General features: G+C 45.1%; 1 protein-coding gene across 1 annotated transcript in view; it reads left to right on the forward strand.

Moving 5' to 3' along the window:
• Positions 1-20,898, forward strand: part of LOC111836336 (IgGFc-binding protein-like) — a 63,081-nt gene that overhangs the window by 41,479 nt on the left and 704 nt on the right. Inside the window, exons 112-137 of the mRNA XM_072717048.1 lie at positions 11-118; positions 324-493; positions 5,286-5,491; positions 5,582-5,723; positions 5,877-6,124; positions 6,252-6,429; positions 6,772-6,880; positions 7,066-7,160; positions 7,577-7,753; positions 8,032-8,234; positions 8,922-9,066; positions 9,497-9,738; positions 9,874-10,038; positions 10,752-10,879; positions 11,025-11,296; positions 12,431-12,639; positions 13,745-13,889; positions 14,070-14,317; positions 14,690-14,819; positions 15,631-15,832; positions 15,921-16,082; positions 16,189-16,319; positions 18,012-18,214; positions 18,298-18,433; positions 19,966-20,100; positions 20,700-20,796. Of these exons, the coding sequence (XP_072573149.1) occupies positions 11-118; positions 324-493; positions 5,286-5,491; positions 5,582-5,723; positions 5,877-6,124; positions 6,252-6,429; positions 6,772-6,880; positions 7,066-7,160; positions 7,577-7,753; positions 8,032-8,234; positions 8,922-9,066; positions 9,497-9,738; positions 9,874-10,038; positions 10,752-10,879; positions 11,025-11,296; positions 12,431-12,639; positions 13,745-13,889; positions 14,070-14,317; positions 14,690-14,819; positions 15,631-15,832; positions 15,921-16,082; positions 16,189-16,319; positions 18,012-18,214; positions 18,298-18,433; positions 19,966-20,100; positions 20,700-20,796 (4,386 nt within the window). The remainder of the gene's footprint in view (positions 1-10; positions 119-323; positions 494-5,285; positions 5,492-5,581; positions 5,724-5,876; positions 6,125-6,251; positions 6,430-6,771; positions 6,881-7,065; positions 7,161-7,576; positions 7,754-8,031; positions 8,235-8,921; positions 9,067-9,496; positions 9,739-9,873; positions 10,039-10,751; positions 10,880-11,024; positions 11,297-12,430; positions 12,640-13,744; positions 13,890-14,069; positions 14,318-14,689; positions 14,820-15,630; positions 15,833-15,920; positions 16,083-16,188; positions 16,320-18,011; positions 18,215-18,297; positions 18,434-19,965; positions 20,101-20,699; positions 20,797-20,898) is intronic.

Genomic DNA, 20,898 nt, shown 5'->3' on the forward strand with positions numbered 1-20,898 from the left:
TGTTTCACAGGTGTGAGTCTGACAACAAACCTGACCCACCTTGTGACCCCAGTCTGGAAGCAGAGGTTTCCAAACCTGAGAAATGTGGGAAGCTGAATGACACTCAGGGGCCATTTAGGTGAGCACACACGTCATAGGTTGCAGCTCCTGCCTTTCGAGTGATACTGACAAACAATCCACGAATCGACTGAATAGAATAATAACAGGTGTTCAAGTACCCTTGCATTTGTAACTTAACTGTTGTACAATAGAATCTAAGATATTTGTTGCTTCAGCTCTAGTCTCATGCCTGTGTGCCCTGCATTGGCTCTATCCCTCATTAGGGACTGCATAAAGGTGGTGGACCCCCGACCATACTTCCTCAGCTGTGTATATGACATGTGTCGTTACGAAGGACTTCTGCAGACCTTGTGTGACCAGTTGCAGGCATACACAGATGCCTGTTTGAGTGCTGGAGCACCTGTCCACCAGTGGAGGGACCCAGACTTTTGTCGTAAGTCTGACAATTATAGCCATGCTATCAGCAGCAAAACCCTGATGACTGAGCTCAATCAGCTGGCTGCATAACAAGGGTGGAATTAGCATTGAGAAATCCTTTCAAGTACTGTTAGTTATGGGTTTTGAACCAGCAACCTTCTGGTTTAGCAGGCAGAGGGAATTGGGAGATGTGTACACCTCAATATTTAATGCGCATTCATTCACACACAACCCCCCCCCCCCCCAATAAACAGACCTTTGTATTCAAAATCATTAAAGTTGTGCCCACTCCACCCAATATCACAACCTTGCTTAAGCTGTTACAGACAAGGCTGTGTTCAGTCAGAAAAAAATCCTTCTTTACAGTGGAGAAATCGCGGGCGCGATCACTTACCGGCTGCCAATCTGCAAATCGGGTCGGTTGGTACAAGCTCCCTTATCCTCTTTTTTCCCGCCTCTTCCTGTGAACGCCTTGTGAAACGTTGTTTTGTACGGAAATAACCCAAATTTCTCTCTTTTTTATTTCTGCGGTTCCACTTTAAGTTGCCATGCCCCGAAAGAGCCTGTCAGTTAGCTAAGGAGCTGGAGCATAGGCGGAGTTTTATGTTAGTGGTTGGGGGGTCGCATCTTCCCTGTCGCACACATCGGATGCACGTAATCTGTCTACCTACAGTAGGGGTGCGGCCTGTTTCCAGGTGGATCGGAAAATGATAAATTGATAATGTCATATAATTGTTCCGTATTTGGTATTTTCTTCGTGACACTTTCATTCTCACTGTAAAAAAGTTTCGAAAACAAATGACTGCTAAATCCGGGATCGCTTAGCTAGCCAGGAAAACACTTAAAACGCAATTTAACTAAAGCAGAAATCGTCTCTTTTATCGACTGGCATAGGCTGCTCCCCTGACAGAATACCAGGCGCAACTATTTCATAATAATTTTCCCATTATCGGATTAAATTATGTTTAACATGATTAAGTATACTTTCTTCTTTTGGTATTTGAAGGGGGCGGCGCTCGAGCGCCCACATTAACCAACCGCCAATTTAAGCGAACTTAAAAGAAAAACGACCGCAAATAACATAGTTTAACACTTTGAACCCTATCCATTTTAATTTTTTGGCGTTTTTCTATCCCTTTGATTTTAGGATTATTACACTGTATGTATATGCGTTAGCCACATATATAATGTATGCTGTTGTTTACCCAGATATGACTACTCAGGTATAGGCCAATGTCATAATTTGATGTGTAAATGCTGACAGTCTTGATATCGCCCTTCTTATGAGGGAAACCTACTTGCACCTATTGAAATGTCTACGTTTTTAGTCTCATCTAATATAAAAATTTGCAGGCACTACAAATCTTATAAATGTTGAGGTTAGAGCGTCTGATGTGGGAATGCGCGGCTTTCATTGGGGACCTTTCTGGGGCTTAGTATTGTGAAGGAATACATGGCGGGAATGCACCCGGCTGCAAAATCTTTGATTTTGCATCCATTTAGTAACGTTTTAAAGTTATAGATAGCTATAGACAGCATGATTACATATCTATTTTATATATAAAAAAACTTCAAAACATCTGAAAGAAATTGAAATAGAAAAGCATTGCTATTAGTTTACGATCCGCTGGATAAACAAAGACATAACGGACGGTTTTAGAGTCTAATGCTGAATGTTTATCGCTATCGTTTTTCTGCCTATATACGCTATGACTGATAAAATTACATTTGGAAATTAAACTTTTAGTTGGCATTTTAGCCTCAAATAACAAACCAAGGCTGTAGCACGTCATTGCTGTTCCAATTACACGATCCGCACCTTCTATTTCTTGTTTTGACCGAGCTCGACATCAAACATAGCCTACGTACATATACAGTGGTACCTCGGTTCTCGAACTTAATCCGTTCCGGACTCCGGATCGAATCCTAAAAAGTTCGAGTTCTGATTGAATTTTTCCCATAAGAAATAATGGAAAACCAATTAATTGTTTCCCGGCCCCCCAAAATTACCCCTGAATATGTTTTTTTTTTTTTTTAGCATTTAAACACAAAATGAACAGGATAAAACAAGACGAGCATTTTTTTTTTCTTAATGGCTTCCAAAACGATAAAGATATCTTATCCCAATATTACCCCTGTCCTGCCCCGATCGTCCGCTCCTTCCGTGTGCCACGCCCCCTCGTTAAGCTCGTGTGGGATCCCCATGTGATCAGCTGTTTCTGGTTGTTGTCATTAGTCCTCTGTATTAAGTCCGCGTTTCAGTTTGTTTCCCCAGTCCGGTCATTGGGTGCGTTCGACTTGCTTACAGCGCTGGCTTAAAGCAACGCATTCTGATCCTGACGCAATACATTACGGTTAGCTGCATTGCGACCTCTCACCCGGCTGCACAAACTGGAACCGCCACCGTGACGACACACCTTTGCCCTTATTGGCTGAAGCGTTTAGTTACACGCATGACGTTTGTATCCCAGGCAGTTCCGATGCGTAATCTGCTATTTCTCCCGAATATCACGTACAGTAAAGCAGTGAGAACTGGTTTTCAGTTAATTTACCTGGTAAAATAAAGTTTAAATAAATGACATAAATGCGCTAATAGTACACGTAAGTTAGTGGTTTATTTATTGTTAGTTACTGTAATGTTGCGCTGCTTTATTTGGTTAATCGTCCAGTCTGTGAAGAACTTCGAAGACATTCAAATAAGAATTGCATTGTAGTATGACTCATTTCCATACAATTTATATTAGGTCAGCGTTCACGGTTCGACTTCTGATATTCAGATCGAGTTCAAGGTCAAACTGGTTTGTTCGACTTTCAAGAAATTCGAGTTCTAGTGAGTTCGAGAACCGAGGTACTGCTGTATATACAAACTTTTGAGAATGAATATTACGAGAATATCAAGAAATTGTCTTCTTAATAAATAGAATGTTGTGTTTTGTTATTTCTAGTAGAACTCGAGAACATGTTTGAGTGTTTTTTTGTTCATTTATTTATAGGCTTATAATATAGGGTGACCAGATAATCCATGTCAGGGAGGACACTGTGAGCTAGGACAGGAATTGTAAATTACCATTTCAATTAAACGGACCTGGATTTCACTTGAGCACTCAGCTCTTGCTGTGTGCTGATTGGTCAGTCTCCTATAATCATGCATGTGTCACTAATGCTAATGTGAAACAGCTGGATGAGTCTTTCAGTCAAGGAAACAAACCAGTCAAAGCACAAGAAGAGCTAAACTATTTAGCCGAGCACAGGAGCCTTTCAATTTGAAAGTAGTTTGTAAAACCCGAAGTAGCTCAAAGTGTCCTCCCTGACATGGATTGTCTGGTCACCCTATTATAATAAGTAAATTATACAATAAATATTTCCCCATAAGGGTATGGTACGTTGAAGCGAATATGCGCTTTGTTTTCCTTGTAATGTGAATAATATCGATATTTCATTATTAGGGGTGCGTTTTGGTGGAAAATGTTTAAACTATATGCCTCATTACGCACAGGATTACTCTGCAATACTTGAGCACACAACGTTGCAACTTGTACAACCGGATCGAGTAAATTCTCTGGATTGCAAAGATATGCGATTCATGTCTGTGCGTCATACCTATTCAAAGTTACAAGCCTGAGATTAATGGGGGCGAAAATCGGGTTCTAACCTAACCTAGTAGATAAATATTTTGCGCAGACCGACAATTTTGCTAGGTCTATGCTATTCGTTGCTAGCTAGCCTAATTAACCATATTGAAACGATGAGATAAAGTTACAACATAAAACAAAAACTTACCGCTATATTTTTCTTCAAATTACAGACCGTATCCTTGAATGCAGACAAGTTCAGGAAGGCAATGAAATAACGACGCTATTGCGCTTCTTGATTTTGAGTTGGAGAAACTCCGTCAGGCATCTTCCCCATGCACTCCACGATTATTAGTAGCTGTTAACTTTTTAGCTAATCGGCTACAGAGTTTTAGGCGCGAAATAATACGTTTGGCTCTGGGAAATATCCAGTGTAGGTGAAGTCAAATTAAGGTCTGAACACGAACTAATAAAATCAGTAGGCTATGTTATCGAAGACCCTATATATGCGGGCTTCAGCCATCCTACTTTTTGTTTCAGCCTTCTTGAAAAATAATTTTTCAAAATTTCTTCAGATTGAAAGCAGAAACCCTAGTGGAGGTTGAGCTCCCCTAAGAGTAAAATCCTAGAATCACCCCTGGGATACACTATATACAGCTCTGTAAAAATAATTAAGAAACCACTCTATAATTTTTAAAAATCTGCATTTTAAAATCCTGGTTTAATCCTGGTTCTGCTGACAGAAGGCTATGCTGAGCAGCAGGCTGCTTCCAGACTCAAAGTTCTAAGACAGCAGTACACAAGAATTAGGTGAGGCAAAAGACATTAATGCCAGAGATGACCATTAACTAATCCTAACTCGGTGGATGACCTCAAGTGACCTTCAGAAATAATGTTAAACATTAAGTGGTGCACTTCTAGGACAAGTACATAAGAGGCTCCTAGAAGCAGGACTGAAGACCCATAAAGCAAGGAAGAAGCTCTTCATTAATGAGAAACACAGAAGAACTAGGCTGGAGTTTTCAAAAAAATGTATATTTCACATAGGCACATACCCACAAATTGAGAAATATGAGTTAAACTGAAAATTTTGCTGTGGTCTCTTAATTTTTTCCAAAGCTGTACAGTATATAGCACAATAAAAGTTCTGTTACAATGGTTCACACATACAAGTAAGATCCTCTCTGCCAAATTTGAAACAGTGTGTGCTGACTGAAACATCTCCTTGTGCTGCAGCTCTGCCATGCCCACCCAACAGCCACTACTCCCTGTGTGTGAGCTCCTGTCCGGAGACCTGCGTGGGGCCGAATGTAGGAGGGCCGGGCTGTGTAGAGCGCTGTGTGGAGGGATGCCAGTGTAATCCCGGATTTGTTCTCAGCAACGATCGCTGTGTTCCTCTGAAAGACTGCGGCTGTGTGGACCCTCAGGGCGCTTACCACCCAGTGAGCCTCCTTCCTAAAGCAAATGATCAAAGTCCCATCTCTGTACCATATGAAATGGCAGGATAAAAGCTGTATGTGTTTGTCCTTTAGGCTAACGAGAGCTGGTACGTGGAGAGTTGTACCCAGAGATGTCTGTGTCGAGGAGAAGGAGTGATTGAGTGCCACGAAAGTAGCTGTGGCCCTTCAGAGTCCTGTCATTTGCAAGATGGAGAATATGGTTGTCATCCTTTAGGTACAGTATATATACTCTGTTGTTGTAATCAGATGTTCTCGACGTGGGTGCTCCCCATTTATGGTGTAAGAGTCATAGGAACCAGGTTGATTGCTGTTATGAATGCTTTTAATATGGTGCATTGATTTACCAGAAATATTTTATTTCCTTTAGATGATGGAATTTGCTCTGTTTCCGGTGACCCTCACTACGTCACGTTTGATAAGAAAGTCCACCATTTCCAAGGCTCTTGTTCTTACACTTTAACCCAACCTTGCGATGCCACATCTGGCCTGCCATACTTCTCTGTTGACACCCAGAATGAGCACCGAGGCACTAACAAACACGTTTCCTACATTCGTGCCGTCGTCGTGAAAGTTCAAGGGCTGGAGATTGTTTTGGGCAAAGGACGAAGGATACTGGTGAGGAGAATTTAGGGAGGATTATGGGTAGAATAATTTCTCAAAAGATAATTTCAAAAGTGACTGTGAGAATGCATCTGTACTGACTGCATCAGTTGAACACATTCTATGTGAATCTTGCTTCCAGGTGAATGGTGTTCGAGTTACACCACCTGTTTCTTTGCCTGGGGGCGTCAAAGTCTACCTCAGTGGCACATTCGTGGTGTTGGAGACAGATTTTGGGCTGCGGGTGCGATATGATGGGAATCACCACGCTGATGTCACCCTGCCATCCTCCTACTGGGGGCTCCTGTGCGGTCTTTGTGGTATGACCTTGTTTGACCTGAGCTGCAGTTTTCTTAAAGTTCACATATCTCAGTATTCATTTACTGTACCTATTTTTACATTCTTCATTTGTGGGGCACAACATGACTTATGGGGGAACTATTACAAGGTGCAAAGAGGGCAGGGACAAAACAGGCAATCTGAAACGTGACAGCAGAGGGACACACTGCAGAGTGTGAGATATAGAATATAACATATTTAAACTGGTTATCAGTATCTAACAAAGAACTGATTCATTTGTCATTGTATCTGTTACATTGTGGCTGGATGAATGAGATGTACAGTGAAGGTCAGCAGTTAATGGTGTTGTGTTATTCCCACAGGGAATTATAATGACCAGCCCAGCGATGACAATCTGAAGCCGGACGGCAAATCGGAACCAAACACAGACCTGCTGGGAGAAAGCTGGCAGGTCTCTGACAACCGCACTGAGTGAGTGACCTCAGGCCTGGGACTGCATCTGTGCCCAGTATTGGAGCAGCACCGGGGGAGCCTGCAACAATTAGCAAACAAATGTTAATATTTGCTCAGACATTATTGTAGAACACAGCTCTGGACTGATGTCTGTATCTACCACCATTTATTATCTCTCAGCTACTCTTTTCTTTATTCATCAGCTGTTCCCATGATGGGGGAGTGGACAAGTGTGATGAAAAGGTGGAGTCTGAAGCCAAGAAACCCACCAGCTGTGGCATGATCACAGACCCCAACGGTAAAGCAAAAGTTGGATCATACTCTTGTCTAGAATGGCTATTGACTCCCCAGCCATGCTCTGTCCATGAACACTGCATACATGTCTATAAGATACCTTTGATCATCTACTGTTGTATTGTTATGCTAGTTGACTAGTTCATTATATAAACTACAGGTCAAGAACAAACCAAGGCAAAAAAACCTAGATTAGCAAGAAACTGTACAGAAATTGTTTCCCCTACAGCGTCCCCTCTCTTTTTTGGGTTGGGTTCCAGGTGAACAGCAGAACTCTGTACTGGATAATCAATTAAGGAAGATAATTATAAATATGGTTTATATTTTGAGTAGTGATGCCAAATCACTTATATAAAATGCACTCAGCAGAAACTCTCTGCCTACTTTATTCAATATAAATACACATTTTCCTTCCTCTAGGCATTTTCAAGCCCTGTCACTCAGTGGTGCCCCCTGGTGTGTATTATGAGAACTGCGTCTACGACCAGTGCGGTACTGGTGGGGACACTGTGGCCCTTTGCCAAGCCCTCCAGAGCTATGCAGACCTGTGTGCCCAGGCCGGTGTCCCCATCCCCTGGAGAAACAACACATTTTGCCGTAAGTTCCAATAAATTTTCCATATATGTGCCTGTGGTTCATACATGACCAACATATGCTGAATTACCATGTAAGTGGTGATATAATGATTTTTATGTGCAATATTCTTTAAATGCATGATTAGTCTTGCAAACTTAATTTTAAAACACAGATTCAATGGAAACTTTTGAATTTATACCGTCTATGGATACTAAGTCACTTAACTCTGAGACTCACTTGAAATCATTGCAAATTCTTTTCTTTGAAACCTAACAGCTTACTTGCTCCTTTACCCTCAGCACTCAAGTGCCCCGTGGGCAGTCATTACACCCACTGCGGTACAGCCTGCCCCCCTACCTGCCAGGTCCTTGACTCTGCCAACACGTGTGATCAGCCATGTGTGGAGGGGTGTGAATGTGACACTGGCCTGGTGCTCAGTGGGGACAAGTGTGTCCCCCTGAGCCAGTGTGGCTGCACAGACAAGGACAACAACTACCATCCGGTAATGCCCAGCACTCGTACACGACTTTCACACCCGTCGAATCAGTGGCTTGGCCATTTTCTGAATATGTCCCTGCATCTTCTGCACCTCCTACTAGGATTGGGGCGATATCTGTTTTTTCATACCGTCGTACCTCCTAATAATTTCACCCCGGCACACAGTATATGATGATATTTTGAAAATGTAGGCTACTGTAAACTCCTGAATGAGAGAGAGCCTAAACGGGCTCATCAGTGAGGAAGGTGAGCTCTAGGGAGCGAGGGGACACCTAAAAATACCACCAGTTGTTTGACACCAGTGTCAGTGCCCAATCTGTGGCTGCAGTCGCAACAGGTTTCATGCATGCCACACCTGCGAGGCTCCAATCACCACTAACACTGTGCACTACAATGCATTACCTCAATACAGCATCTTCATATCAGTTTCATGGAAAGAGGAGTGTCTGTATTTTTTATGACATTAAAAATATTACCTTCGGGATTTCTAAAAACCAGAGTATACCACTGAATACCATCATACCGCCCAAGCCAACCTCCGATTTGAGATCATATTCTTGTATCCCCATTTACCCTTGTTTATTCTTTGTGCACCAGTACTGAGTATTTTGTGCGACCTTTTGATGTGAGTACTTCCTTTATCGTTACGCTGTCATTTTCCTTGTCCTCGCGCCTGATTGGCTGTGCTCAGGTGGGAGGTGCCTGGTTCCCCATGCCCGACTGCTCGGAGCGCTGCATATGCAGAGGCCACAACAGCATCGCCTGCGACCCGTGGCAGTGTGGCCCGGCACAGGTGTGCGGCGTACAGGAAGGCCAGCTTGGCTGTCACTCCACAGGTTGGGATGCCACCTGCCCTGCCCAACCCCCCCTACCCCCCCTGCCCCGAACTCCGCCTCACAGCTGGGGAGGCCCCAGCACAAGTGCCACACTTCATCTGTGGTCAATCTCCTCTTTGCTCAAGTACAACTGAATGAAGCTGCTTGCACACCCTCACACACAAGCACACATTGGTCTCCTGATGATTGTCCAGAATTCATCTGAATTCTCCCTTAAAGGCAACATTGTTTGTGCCCATCTGAAAGTCAACCACACCAAGGTTGGTAACAAGAAGACATTTAAGAGTAAAATAAGAGGAACTCTTTAAGAAAGGGACATTTAACCTCATGGGATGTGCACTTTTCAGGAAACATTGCTCCCATAAGGTTAAGAAAAGGTTTGCACGCCCCTCAGCGGGGAGTGTAACCCTGGTGTGTTTTCTTTTTACAGGGCAGGGTGTGTGCCATGTGGCAGGTGACCCTCATTACTACACCTTTGACGGCGTAATGCACACCTTCATGGGCACCTGCACTTACACACTGGTGAAGGTATGCAACAGCAGCCAGGTGACGCCCTTCACCATCGTTGCCAAGAACGAGGAGCGGGGCCAGCCTGAAGCCTCCTACGTGAACTCGGTCACCATCAGCCTGCCAGCCATCAACATCACGCTCAGCAAGGCCAACAGGGTGCTGGTAAGAGCCAGAGTGGAACAATAGTGGGCAGAGATAGACCGGAGGGCGGACACGGAAAAAGGGTGGAGCGATATCTTTAGCCGCACCCATGGACACCTACCGTACAATGGGGTCCCGTTGTCTCGTGCGGCGCAGGTGGATGGACGTAGAATCCGCACCCCCTTCGCCGTCACCCAAGGCGGGGCCAGGATTTCAAGCAGCGGTGTCTACAGCGTGCTCAACACGGACTTCGGACTCGTGGTGAAGTTTGATGGCGTGCACCATCTGGAGATAACCATACCTGGGGATTACTTTGATAAGGTAACTCACGCTGTCAGACTCGAACCCCTGCTGCTCTTTTAAGAGTCCAAAGTGTCACTTTCCTTCTGCCCCCAGTGCTTCCTTTTCATTAGAGCCCCAACTATAAATTGGTGAGCAGATATTGTCGGCCGATATGAACTAATTGCAGATCGATGATCGATGTAGGTGTACAGCCGGTACAATGACAAATGAAAAGAAACGGAGACACAGGAACACGGTAGCTTCCACCACATTATATGTGTTGTCATTGCATTGTTTGTCCACCAGAGGTCACAACACGTTTGTGTTTTTATACATCTGACTCTTATTTATCAAAACTTTCATATATTTTGTTGTACTTTTGTTCAAAGTACTATGGATCAGACCTTTTTCAATCTTTTTGTATTTTTTTGTATTTTCATTCTTATTTATTATCATAACTTTTATACATGTTGTTGTATTTTTATTTGAAGTACTGATAATGACAAAAAAAATTGTGAAATGTTACCTTAGTGTGAGGACTTTTGAACAACTACACATAACAAATGTTGAGAAAAGTCTTTGCTTACATTATGTGTTTCTGAAAGAAAAAAAATCGGTCGATATATCATCATTAGATTTTTATATCCTCAAATATCAAAATCCTACACTGGTTGGGCTCCAGGTTTCGTTTCTTCCTGTTTCTGTCTCTGATGCTCATGCATCCCATGCTGTCCGTTGCTGTACCTGCTCAGGTCTGTGGCATGTGTGGGAACTACAATGATGACTCCATGGATGATGACCTGATGCCCAGCGGCCAGCCAGCGAAGGATGTGGTTGAACTGGGTAACAGCTGGAAAGCGGAGGGAGACAGCGACCCTGGGTGAGCGGCGGGCTCCACTGAGGGGAACAGCATAGGATGCAACATCTGTAACCTGCAGACTGATGGCTTTTTTAGTCTCCAAATATCAGTCTGTATCCTGCTATGATCTCGCAAACGCTCACCATGTTCCTCGACCATCTATTAGCTGCCAGCCAGACGACAGGGAGGACCTGAACCCAAAGTGCACTGAGGCGCAGGAGCTGCAACTGCGCTCCCTGTGCGCAGACGTGCTGCTGTCCGAGCACTTTGAGCCCTGCCATGTCCTGCTGGCCCCGAAGCCCTTCCTGGACAACTGCGTGTACGACATGTGCGAGTATGACGGCATGCAGGAGACGCTGTGTGACAACGTGGAGGCCTACGCCCAGGCCTGTCAGAGTCTGGGCATCACCATCAGCTGGAGGAACGACACCTTCTGCCGTAAGTGTGGAGCCGTTGCCAGAGACAGGCCACGTCAACATTCGATTAAGATAAAGCTTTATTGATCCCCGAGGACATTCTGGTGCAAACAGCAATGCGAACACAGAGCACAGGCAAACATTCCTATGCTGTAAAAAAGACAAGGACACTACATGTGGTGTAAACATGGCACAAACAAATACATAGAGTACTCAGTACACAAATAGAATATCTTGAAAGACAGAAGTACGTGGCCCTGTGCACGGTGTGCAAAATTGAGTTTAATGTGCCCACAAAATACTACACCAATCTCATGAAATCTCTAAAACATGTGCACGGTTTACTGTTTCTGTTGTCTGAATATGGTATTTTGAGCTGTGGAATTAATTGGGTTTTGAGAAAGAAAACGTGCTGGCAAAGCCTGAAGCTGAAGTCTTGGGACTGTGTTCAGGCCTTCCGCACATAGTTTGAATTGCGCAAAGACAGACAGACAGACAGACAGACAGACAGACAGACAGACAGACAGACAGACAGACAGACAGACAGACAGACAGACAGACAGACAGACAGACAGACAGACAGACAGACAGACAGACAGACAGACAGACAGACAGACAGACAGACAGACAGACAGACAGACAGACAGACAGACAGACAGACAGACAGACAGACAGACCATACAGGCAAATTGAGAGCAGAAGAAAATAAATTGTGTCCACATTTTAGGGATTTTGTGAGCTTGATTGGTATTTCATGGACATGTTAAACTAAATTGTGTGCACGATTTAGTACATTATAATAGTAATAATAATAATAATTAGCAATGGTATTTGGCCAATGTGACAACTGATAACATCGAAGTTGTATTATCAATAAGATACAGTATGTGGCTGCATGGTGTCTGACGCAGCAGGCTAAGCCTCTGTGCTCGTGATCAGAAACCTTGGCAGAACAGTCACATGTCTGTGGGCCCTTGAGCAAGGTCCTTAACCCCCAGCTCTACAGGCATTGCATGCTAAGACTCCCAAGCTTGCTCTCACCTCTGTGGAGCAGGCGAAAAAGAGAATTTGCCCTCAAGCGTTAATAAAGAATCACTATTGTACTGTATGAAAGGCAGTGACGGACCTGTTTTCCCCCATGTCCTGTTTTCCCCAGCTCTGCCATGCCCTCCCAACAGCCACTACTCACCCTGCGCCGCCCCCTGTCCCCCCACCTGTGCCGACCTGTTCTCCTCCGGCTGCCTGCAGCAGCCCAGCGCCTGTGTGGAGGGCTGCCAGTGCCATGCCGGCCACGTGCTGAGCGACGGTCGGTGCGTGCCGCTGTCCAGCTGCGGCTGCGTGGATTCCGACAGCGAGTACCACGACGTGAGTGTGCCGGCTGGCCGCCAGAAGCTGTGTTCGTTCTCGGTTTGAGTTTGAGTCGCTGAAACATCTGTGACATGAAGACTAACGAGACTCCAGACTCTTGTGGTTGGTTATCATTAAGGCACGGACTCTGTCAGCCTCTCCACCTATCAAGCAGATTTCAGTTTTACCACAGATGCCGGACAATCAGCTTTATTCAGCCAAGTATGTTCACGCATACAGGGAATTTGTCTGCAGTTGTCAGTGGCTCATACATACAGTAGGTACAGAAACAGTTAAGGCAAGACAATGGTCACATACAATTTTGTTGATATGTAGAACATGGACGTGATGTTGATATTGTACACATATAAATAAGTGCAGTCAGTGCAAGAACTACTGGAATAAATAGAGTATGTACAAAACAATACAGTAAGTAGAGCAATTGTAAGCACAACCAATCAGTAAGGAGGCTGTCAAATTTTCAGGAGTATATAAAAGTGATCTTCAATAAAATCAATCAATGAAATACTGGAATAATACAAACACACTGCTGTTATATAACTTAATGCAGCTATGCAGGATCTGTAGACCACTGCTGAGTTACCACCCACAGAGAGGTATTTTTGTACCCCCCCCCCCCCCGTGTGTCTCCATTGGTTAAATATTTCATTACCACAGAGAGGAAATACAGCTCATAGTCTACCTGTGAGGTGTGTTGTTTGTTTGTTTGATTTTTTTGTATGAATGTGAGCTTCGTGGACTTAGAACGAAATGGTACTGATCTGTAATCGTTTAAACCAGCCTGTCGTTCAGTCGCTCGTCAATCAAGCAACGCTGGTCTGTCAGGTGCCTGCGCCTGCTTCAGAGCAGTGGTTTGTGGTGTGGTGTGAGCACACAGCGAGCACACAGCGAGCAGAATGATGGGGAAGTGAACTGGGGGAGGGTGTTAAATACCAGCTGTACGGACAGAAAGAGAACTGGGCCAACTGATCCTTAGTCAAATGCTTTATCCACTGCGCCACTGGCCCAGGGGGCGCTAGTTAATTAAAGCTATCACTGAGTGAATTGTTTAAATGTCGGTCTTATGACGTGTTGCAGTAAAAGTGTTCGGGGGCCGTTTCAGGTGGGCGACAGCTGGCTAACTGAGCACTGCGATGAGAAATGCAACTGCTCGCTGGGCGCAGTTCTTGCCTGCATGCCGTTTAAGTGCAGCGAGCACTCCATCTGCGCACTGGATAAAGACGGCATCCGCTCCTGCAGGCCGGAGAGTAAGTCCTCCAGTACTTTGCTGCAGTCCTTCCAAACACCGATGCCTCAAACGCAGTGTATCCTGCCATGTGAAGTAGCTTTATTAAAATACAGAGAGTGCTCCTTTAATCGCACCCTACTGCACTGTACATGCATGATATGAATCCTGCCTCTGTCTCCTTTGTTATTCTCATATACAGAGTTCAGCAAGTGCAGTATTTCAGGCGACCCACACTACCGAACCTTTGATGGGTTCAATCATCATTACCAAGGCCTCTACACCTACGTTTTAACCCAGGCCCACAATGTGGCCAGCTCTCTGGAGCCCCTAGTGATCCGGGGGAAGAATGCACGAAGAGGTAGCAACAGGCGAATCACCTTTTTGCATGAGCTGTACATGGATGTGTATGGTGTCAACGTGCGCTTCTTACAGAAGAGGAAGGTGCTGGTACGTACACTACTGTCACTACTGTCACTACTGTCACTACTGTCACTACTGTCACTACTGTCACTACTTCTGAAGAGTTAATCCAGATATTAAAACTTGTATTTTAACACTGCACAGGGGAGCTTGTACTTATATCTACTGTAGAGTGATACGATTGGTGTGTGGAGTTTGCTTACTTTCAGTCCATCAGACGCATATGGAGAAAACATATCTTTTTTCAGTTTTGGGGTAAACTGCCCCTTTAAATACTTGCTCCATATTGTTATTCGTTGACGTTCTCCATAGCATCTCTGTTGAGTGTTTCATGGCTGTGCATGGCAATATTGGCCTACACAACAGTAGCTCCAGCTAGACACGGCTTGTATCTTGCAGGTGAATGGAGAGATGATCCACCCACCCCTGACGCCCAGGCAGGGCCTCAGTGTCACCCTGAGCTCCCGCGGTGTGCAGCTCGCCACTGACTTTGGCCTCAACGTACGCTTCGATGGCAACTACCAAGCAGGTGAGAAGGAGAAAGTACAGTGAGAGACACACAACACAGCAGACTAAATACAGCGTTAACACTGTCATACTTTACTGGTGCCATTAAGGTGCATTTAAGGTGCGGCAGTGATCCAGTCCTATTTAGATGGATCTGGTACTGGCCATACGCGACCAATCCACGTCCTAAACTTATTTAGTTTCAGCAATAAAATTATAGCTCCTATTTAATTTAAATGAATTTATAAAATCAATCACATGGCAGTTCTTTCCTATTTTGAAGTTTTTTTTTGGCATTTAAGGATCCATATTGCCGAACATCCTGATTTTGTTGAGTTCAACATGTCCATGGGTCAACAAGGGAGGGGCTTGCATTTCACTTCTTTAACCAATCACAGTCATGTCCGTAACACCTGGGGAATAACATCAGATAAGATGGTGACGATCTGGAAGTATTTTACAATTTTATCAGGTAGCACAGTGATTTGCAATCTTTGGGAAAAAAAAATGTTTTTAGAGGTGGAAGTAGTGTTTAATGGAAAATCACACTAAACAAATTGCATGCAATTGTGCGAGACAATGGAAGTAGTATGAAAAAAGCAATGTATGATTTGGTAGCCGCTAGCTTGGGCTGGTTTGCGCACTCGCTACAGATTGTGATACATGTGAGGCTGCTATCGCAACGATGTGTTCCCATTAAAATCTCAATGATAGCCATCCCTAGCAATTACCCATCTTGCCCTTGCAGGGATCCGGTCCCTGTATCGGCACCCCATGCTCTAACCACAGATTACAAAGATCGGTCATTTTGGTAAAGCCTCCTTCTTCCGCAGAGGTCATCCTGCCCAGCACCTACAGGGGTGCGGTGCTGGGGCTGTGTGGGAATTTTGACGGACGGGCCAACAACGAGTACACGAAGCCGGACGGCACTCAGACCCGCAATATCAACGAGTTTGGGGACAGCTGGAGAGTCAGTGACCGTCAGGGCCCTGCCGCTCCCTTGGCCAGCCCGGACCAGGCGCCGCACCTGCACAGGTAGGCCCCGCATGCCGGCGTGCAGCCTTTCCGGTGACACACACTCTGCCTCTGACCTGTGAACAAGCCCTGTACACTCATCTCACAGGCGGGAGGTGGAGCCAGAACCTGGCGACGGGTTCGAGACACTGGGGTGCACTGAGGCTCAGCTGAGCACACTGAATGGCACTGACCAGTGCGGGGCGCTCTCGGACCCCGATGGACCCTTCGTGGCCTGCCATGACATCCTCGAACCCGACCAGTTTCAACAGTAAGTGCGGCTTTAGCATTCTGACGGGGGGGGGGCGTATATCCTGCGGCTACCAGCTGGGTCATCCTCAGGGCCTCCACACTAAAACTGCATCCGTGTTTTCCAGGGACTGTATATTTGATCTCTGCGCCGAGCAGCAAGACCCACAACTGCGCTGTGACAGCTACAAGGTATATGCCGAGGCCTGTCAGGAGGAGGGCGTCAAACTCGGGCCCTGGAGACAGCAGCTGGGTTGTGGTAAGAATTCACACGTCATTAATGCCGAGCTAAGCTGCATCACACTGGAGTGCTTCAGTTTTTAAGTTTTATTTGTCACATGCACAATTATTCTTAATAAAATGTGCAGTGAAATGCATGGCTTCCAGACTGTGAACAAGGGACATAAGTATAAAGGGAACATAAGTATTAAAAGATAAGATATAGGACAATAGACAATGAACATTAAACAATAAACAATAATCACAGATATCCATAGTGTGCAGTTGACAGTGTGCAAAGAGACTGGGAATAAATATTTACATATATAAACTGCCCCATGACCTTGAATAGGACAACCGGTTACAGAAAATGGATGGATGAATGGATGGATGGATATGTAAAAGGTGCTTGTGTAAGCTGAGAAGGTTGCCCTCTCTAAACACAGTTCTTATTCAGGATCCATATTGCTGAGCATCCTGATTTTGTTGAGCTCAACATGTCCCTGGGTCAACAAGGGAGGGGCTTGCGTTTCACTTTTTTAAGCAATCACAGTCATGTCCGTAACACCTGGGGAATAACATCAGATAAGAGGGTGACGATCTGGAAGTATTTTACAGTTTTACCTAGTAGCACAGCGATTTTCAATCTTTGTAAAAATTTTTAGAGGTGGAAGTAGCGTTTAGTGGAAAATCACACTAAACAAATCGCATGCAATTGTGCGAGACAACGGAAGTAGTATGAAAAAAGCAACGTATGATTTGGGGGTCGCTAGCTTGGGCTGGTTTGCGCACTCGCTACAGATTGTGATACATGTGAGGCTGATATCACAACGATGTGTTCCCAGTGTGAGAAAATTTGTGGGGCATTTGAAGCATTCACCACTTGCGTATCCTCGCTTGGAAGATATTCAAATTGAACTGTAAGTTCCTCAAAAATGCTTAAAACAAAATGTACGAGCGAGGTGGAGCAGCATGTTATGTACGTTTCTAATAGCCTAATTAAATATTTTTAGCATACATTTTTTCCTTTGCATGAATAATATATAAAAGATAAATATATTGTAGCAATGGGCGACCTGAGGCATCGCGAGCGTAGCGAAGAATGAGAAAACTTACTTGCCGGGGAAAACACACCTTTTAATTATAGTCCTTAACAAAACTAATAACAGGAACTCAAGGAGCACTGAACCCATTAACGTGTCACCGAAACACAAGGTGGCCAGACGCCGAACTGGTGCACACACGGTGGGAAAGTTAAACAAGCTAGGAACACGCGAGGATTGGACAAGGATACACACAAGACCCGGATAAACATACACGCCCCGATCGGGAAGGCAACTATAACCATAACAACAACAATACAAGGGCTATTTACAATTACACAGACACAGGGCTATATACAGCAGCGCTCGCAAGGCATGCTGGGTTTCCAGTGGGAGAAAATCTGTGGGGCATTTGAAGCATTCACCACTTGGTGTCCTCGCTTGTGCGCAGAGACTTCCTCAGCCTTTCTGTGCTGGCCCTCTGGCCACGGCAGCTTTGTCTGACCCCAGCACAGAGAAGAGGCTATCGTTGTGGTGGCTGGGATCCCTGCACTTACAGTACATGTGCGCTCTGTGCTAACTGGCAGGACGATCTATCACTGTTTTATTCCTAATAACCTCAATAACTGCTCCCTTCTTTGTGTGCCAGTCTCATTACCGTCTTTTAATGCTGGCCTTTGCTTTCCCAGCCCTGTCTTGCCCAGGAAACAGCACATATAGCAGCGGCATGACGGCCTGCCCAGCGTCCTGCGGCGACCTCTCTGCCCCCTCGGCGTGCGCTGAGCCTTTCCTCACGGAAGGCTGCCAATGCGCCTCCGGCTTCACCATGAGCGGCACCGAGTGCGTCCCCTACACCCAGTGCGGCTGCAGATACCTGGGAAGATACTTCCTGGTCAGTCCCAGTGTGCAGATCCCGAGCCGATCGGCATGTTTTCCAGCACGTGCGCTGACCTTCCTGTCCTCGCCCTCCTCCAGCTGAATGAGAGGTTTGTGACGGAGGACTGCTCCCAGAGCTGCCAGTGCACGCCGACCGGGGCGGTGTGCCAGCCAAAGAGCTGCCCTGAGCATTACGTCTGCACCATCTACGACTTCGTACGCGACTGCTACAAGCGTGAGTGTGACCGGCAACCAGGCCCAGACGTGTCGCGGAACCAGCCTCTGCCTCAGAGAGAGAGTTTCTGGTTCCCTTGAACACTTTAAAGTCAAGGCAAGCTCTGCAGTCACAGATGATAGCCTGACATGAAGAGCTTAGATCTCCGACATGACACCAGGAACATGTCATCCCGCTGCTTTCGTCCTGGCTGTCAGCCATCACGGGTAGCAGAGTGCGAGGCGTCGTGGTCGCTCATCTCCAGGACTGGGGGCTTGAATCTTGCCCCCCCATTCGATTTTTGAATTTTGCATGTTCCTCCTGCATTGCGTAGGTTTCCTCTGGGTACTCCTGTTTCTGTCCAAGTTCTAAAACATGCTGTCAGAGTCAAAGATCTTTATTTCTCATATGCAGTCATACTTGTACAGCAGGGTTCCCCAATTCCGGTCCTGGACGGCCAGTCTGCAACACAGTTTGCAGATTTCCCTGCTCAGACACACCTTAATCAGCTAATTACCAGGTTATTAAGTGTGTTAGAGCAGGGAAATCTGCAAACTGTGTTGCAGACTGACCCTCCAGGGCCGGATCTCGGGAACCCTGCTGTACAACATACAGTGAAATGCTTATTCTGACAGGTCCACTGACTCTGCTATATAAAATTAAGGAAATTATATTCTAAAATATACAGAATATAATAAAAATGAAAATATAAACGTATCACATTATTTAGTGTTTTAGTGGGTGCAAATATGCAAGGTAGGTAGGAGTGTGCAATATGGATAGAGGGTGAAAAGGGAGTTGTGTGTGTGCGTGTGATGGACTGGCTTCCCGTTCAGGGCGTCCCCCAGTGTCCTGCTCTGTGTTACGTGGGATACCAGGCCCATCATGCCTCATCATGCCTCATCATGCCTCATCGTGACTCATCATGGGACGAGCAATTATAGGAGATGACATCTGCAGTCTGCAGTGAAAATTAGGATAAGGAAATAAGAACATCAAGCACTTCAACAAATGATCATTTATAATAGTAAAGTTGCATAAGTTGCATAAAAAGTGCTGAACACGTGATGGAATTTGCCACTAACAATTTTTTATTCTGCACACACTTATCGAAAGTTACGATTAAGGTATGGAAATGTTCAATGTGTCTAGTTTTCCTGATGTTCCCGGAATATTTTCACACTACTTAATTACTACTAGTTAAGAATAAGAGTATAAAAACAAACGCGTAGAGCAGCGGGTAACAGTGTCGCTCTGCATCTCCAAGGCCATGTGTCCACGGCTGCACGGTGCATAGGTAGTATACACATATGGTACTTTTTGTAAAATTATATTTTATTAGAAAACAATGTTTTTATACATTAATTGTGGTAAAAAGATGGTCCGCTAAAAATGTTATTATGCTGACATTGACAGAACATAAAACGTGGCAATAACGTTGCGTTAACGTTATGGTAAAAAGATTCTCTGCCAACTTTGAGAAGAGCTTCGCATAAAGTTTCCTGTTAGCTGGGTTGATGGTGGAGACTGACTGAGCCTGTGTGGTCCGACAGCGAGCCCGTGCTTCAGCTACCCCTGTCTGAATGGAGGCAAGTGCAAAGACGATGAGGACACCTTCACCTGCCAGTGTCCCGAGGGCTTTGAGGGCTCGCACTGTGAGATAGAGAAGGTGGAGAGCGACGGCCTCGGTGAGTATTTCAATGCAGACAGGTGGGGGGGGGCACTAGTCAAACTCTCACCCAGCACCATCGTCCTGTAGGGGCTTTGTGCTAAAAAGTCACTTACACCCACCTGACCGTTCTTCAGCTTTCATTCGAAAACTGCTGCATGCATATTATTTTTCTCAATTCATACAGGCAGTGCCCAGGATAACAATATCCACACTACACTTATACTTACCTAACCCTGACCCTAACCCTTAACCCTTACCACCATACTCGCCATAAAGCCTATAATACTAAACTTCAGGTTAAATACAATGGTCCATAATAATGAACAGACGCATTAGCCTACTTTGTGACGCTCGTGAAAACATTGCGTGGCTTCAGCGGTTCGTCTGTTTGAGGTGCAGTACAGCACCATATGTAGCTAGATTTATTATTATTGTACTATTATCGTTATTATGCACTGTATTATTATTTTTCTAACTTATTGTCAAATTTAACTTAAAGACAGACAGATCTTGTTTATATCCTGGGGACTACTTGTATTTTAAATCAGTCCACAAAGATAGCATTTAACATGACGATATAACCATTAATGTACTGGTCTTGCTTTCTTACTGTAGATAAGCTGACAGTGATTCTGATTGGAGTTCTGGTTCCTCTCGGGGTGATAATCATCGCCTTGATATGCTGTTGCGTGTACAAGAGCAGCAGGAAAAGGTAAGGAAGTGTCCTCAGCAGACAAACAGCATGATAGATGACAGCAAGAGATCACTGAGGGGAACATCAGAGCTTCACAGACACGATGACAGACCACTTTCT

Source organism: Paramormyrops kingsleyae, chromosome 10 (assembly GCF_048594095.1).
Source record: "Paramormyrops kingsleyae isolate MSU_618 chromosome 10, PKINGS_0.4, whole genome shotgun sequence".
NCBI lineage: Eukaryota > Metazoa > Chordata > Actinopteri > Osteoglossiformes > Mormyridae > Paramormyrops > Paramormyrops kingsleyae.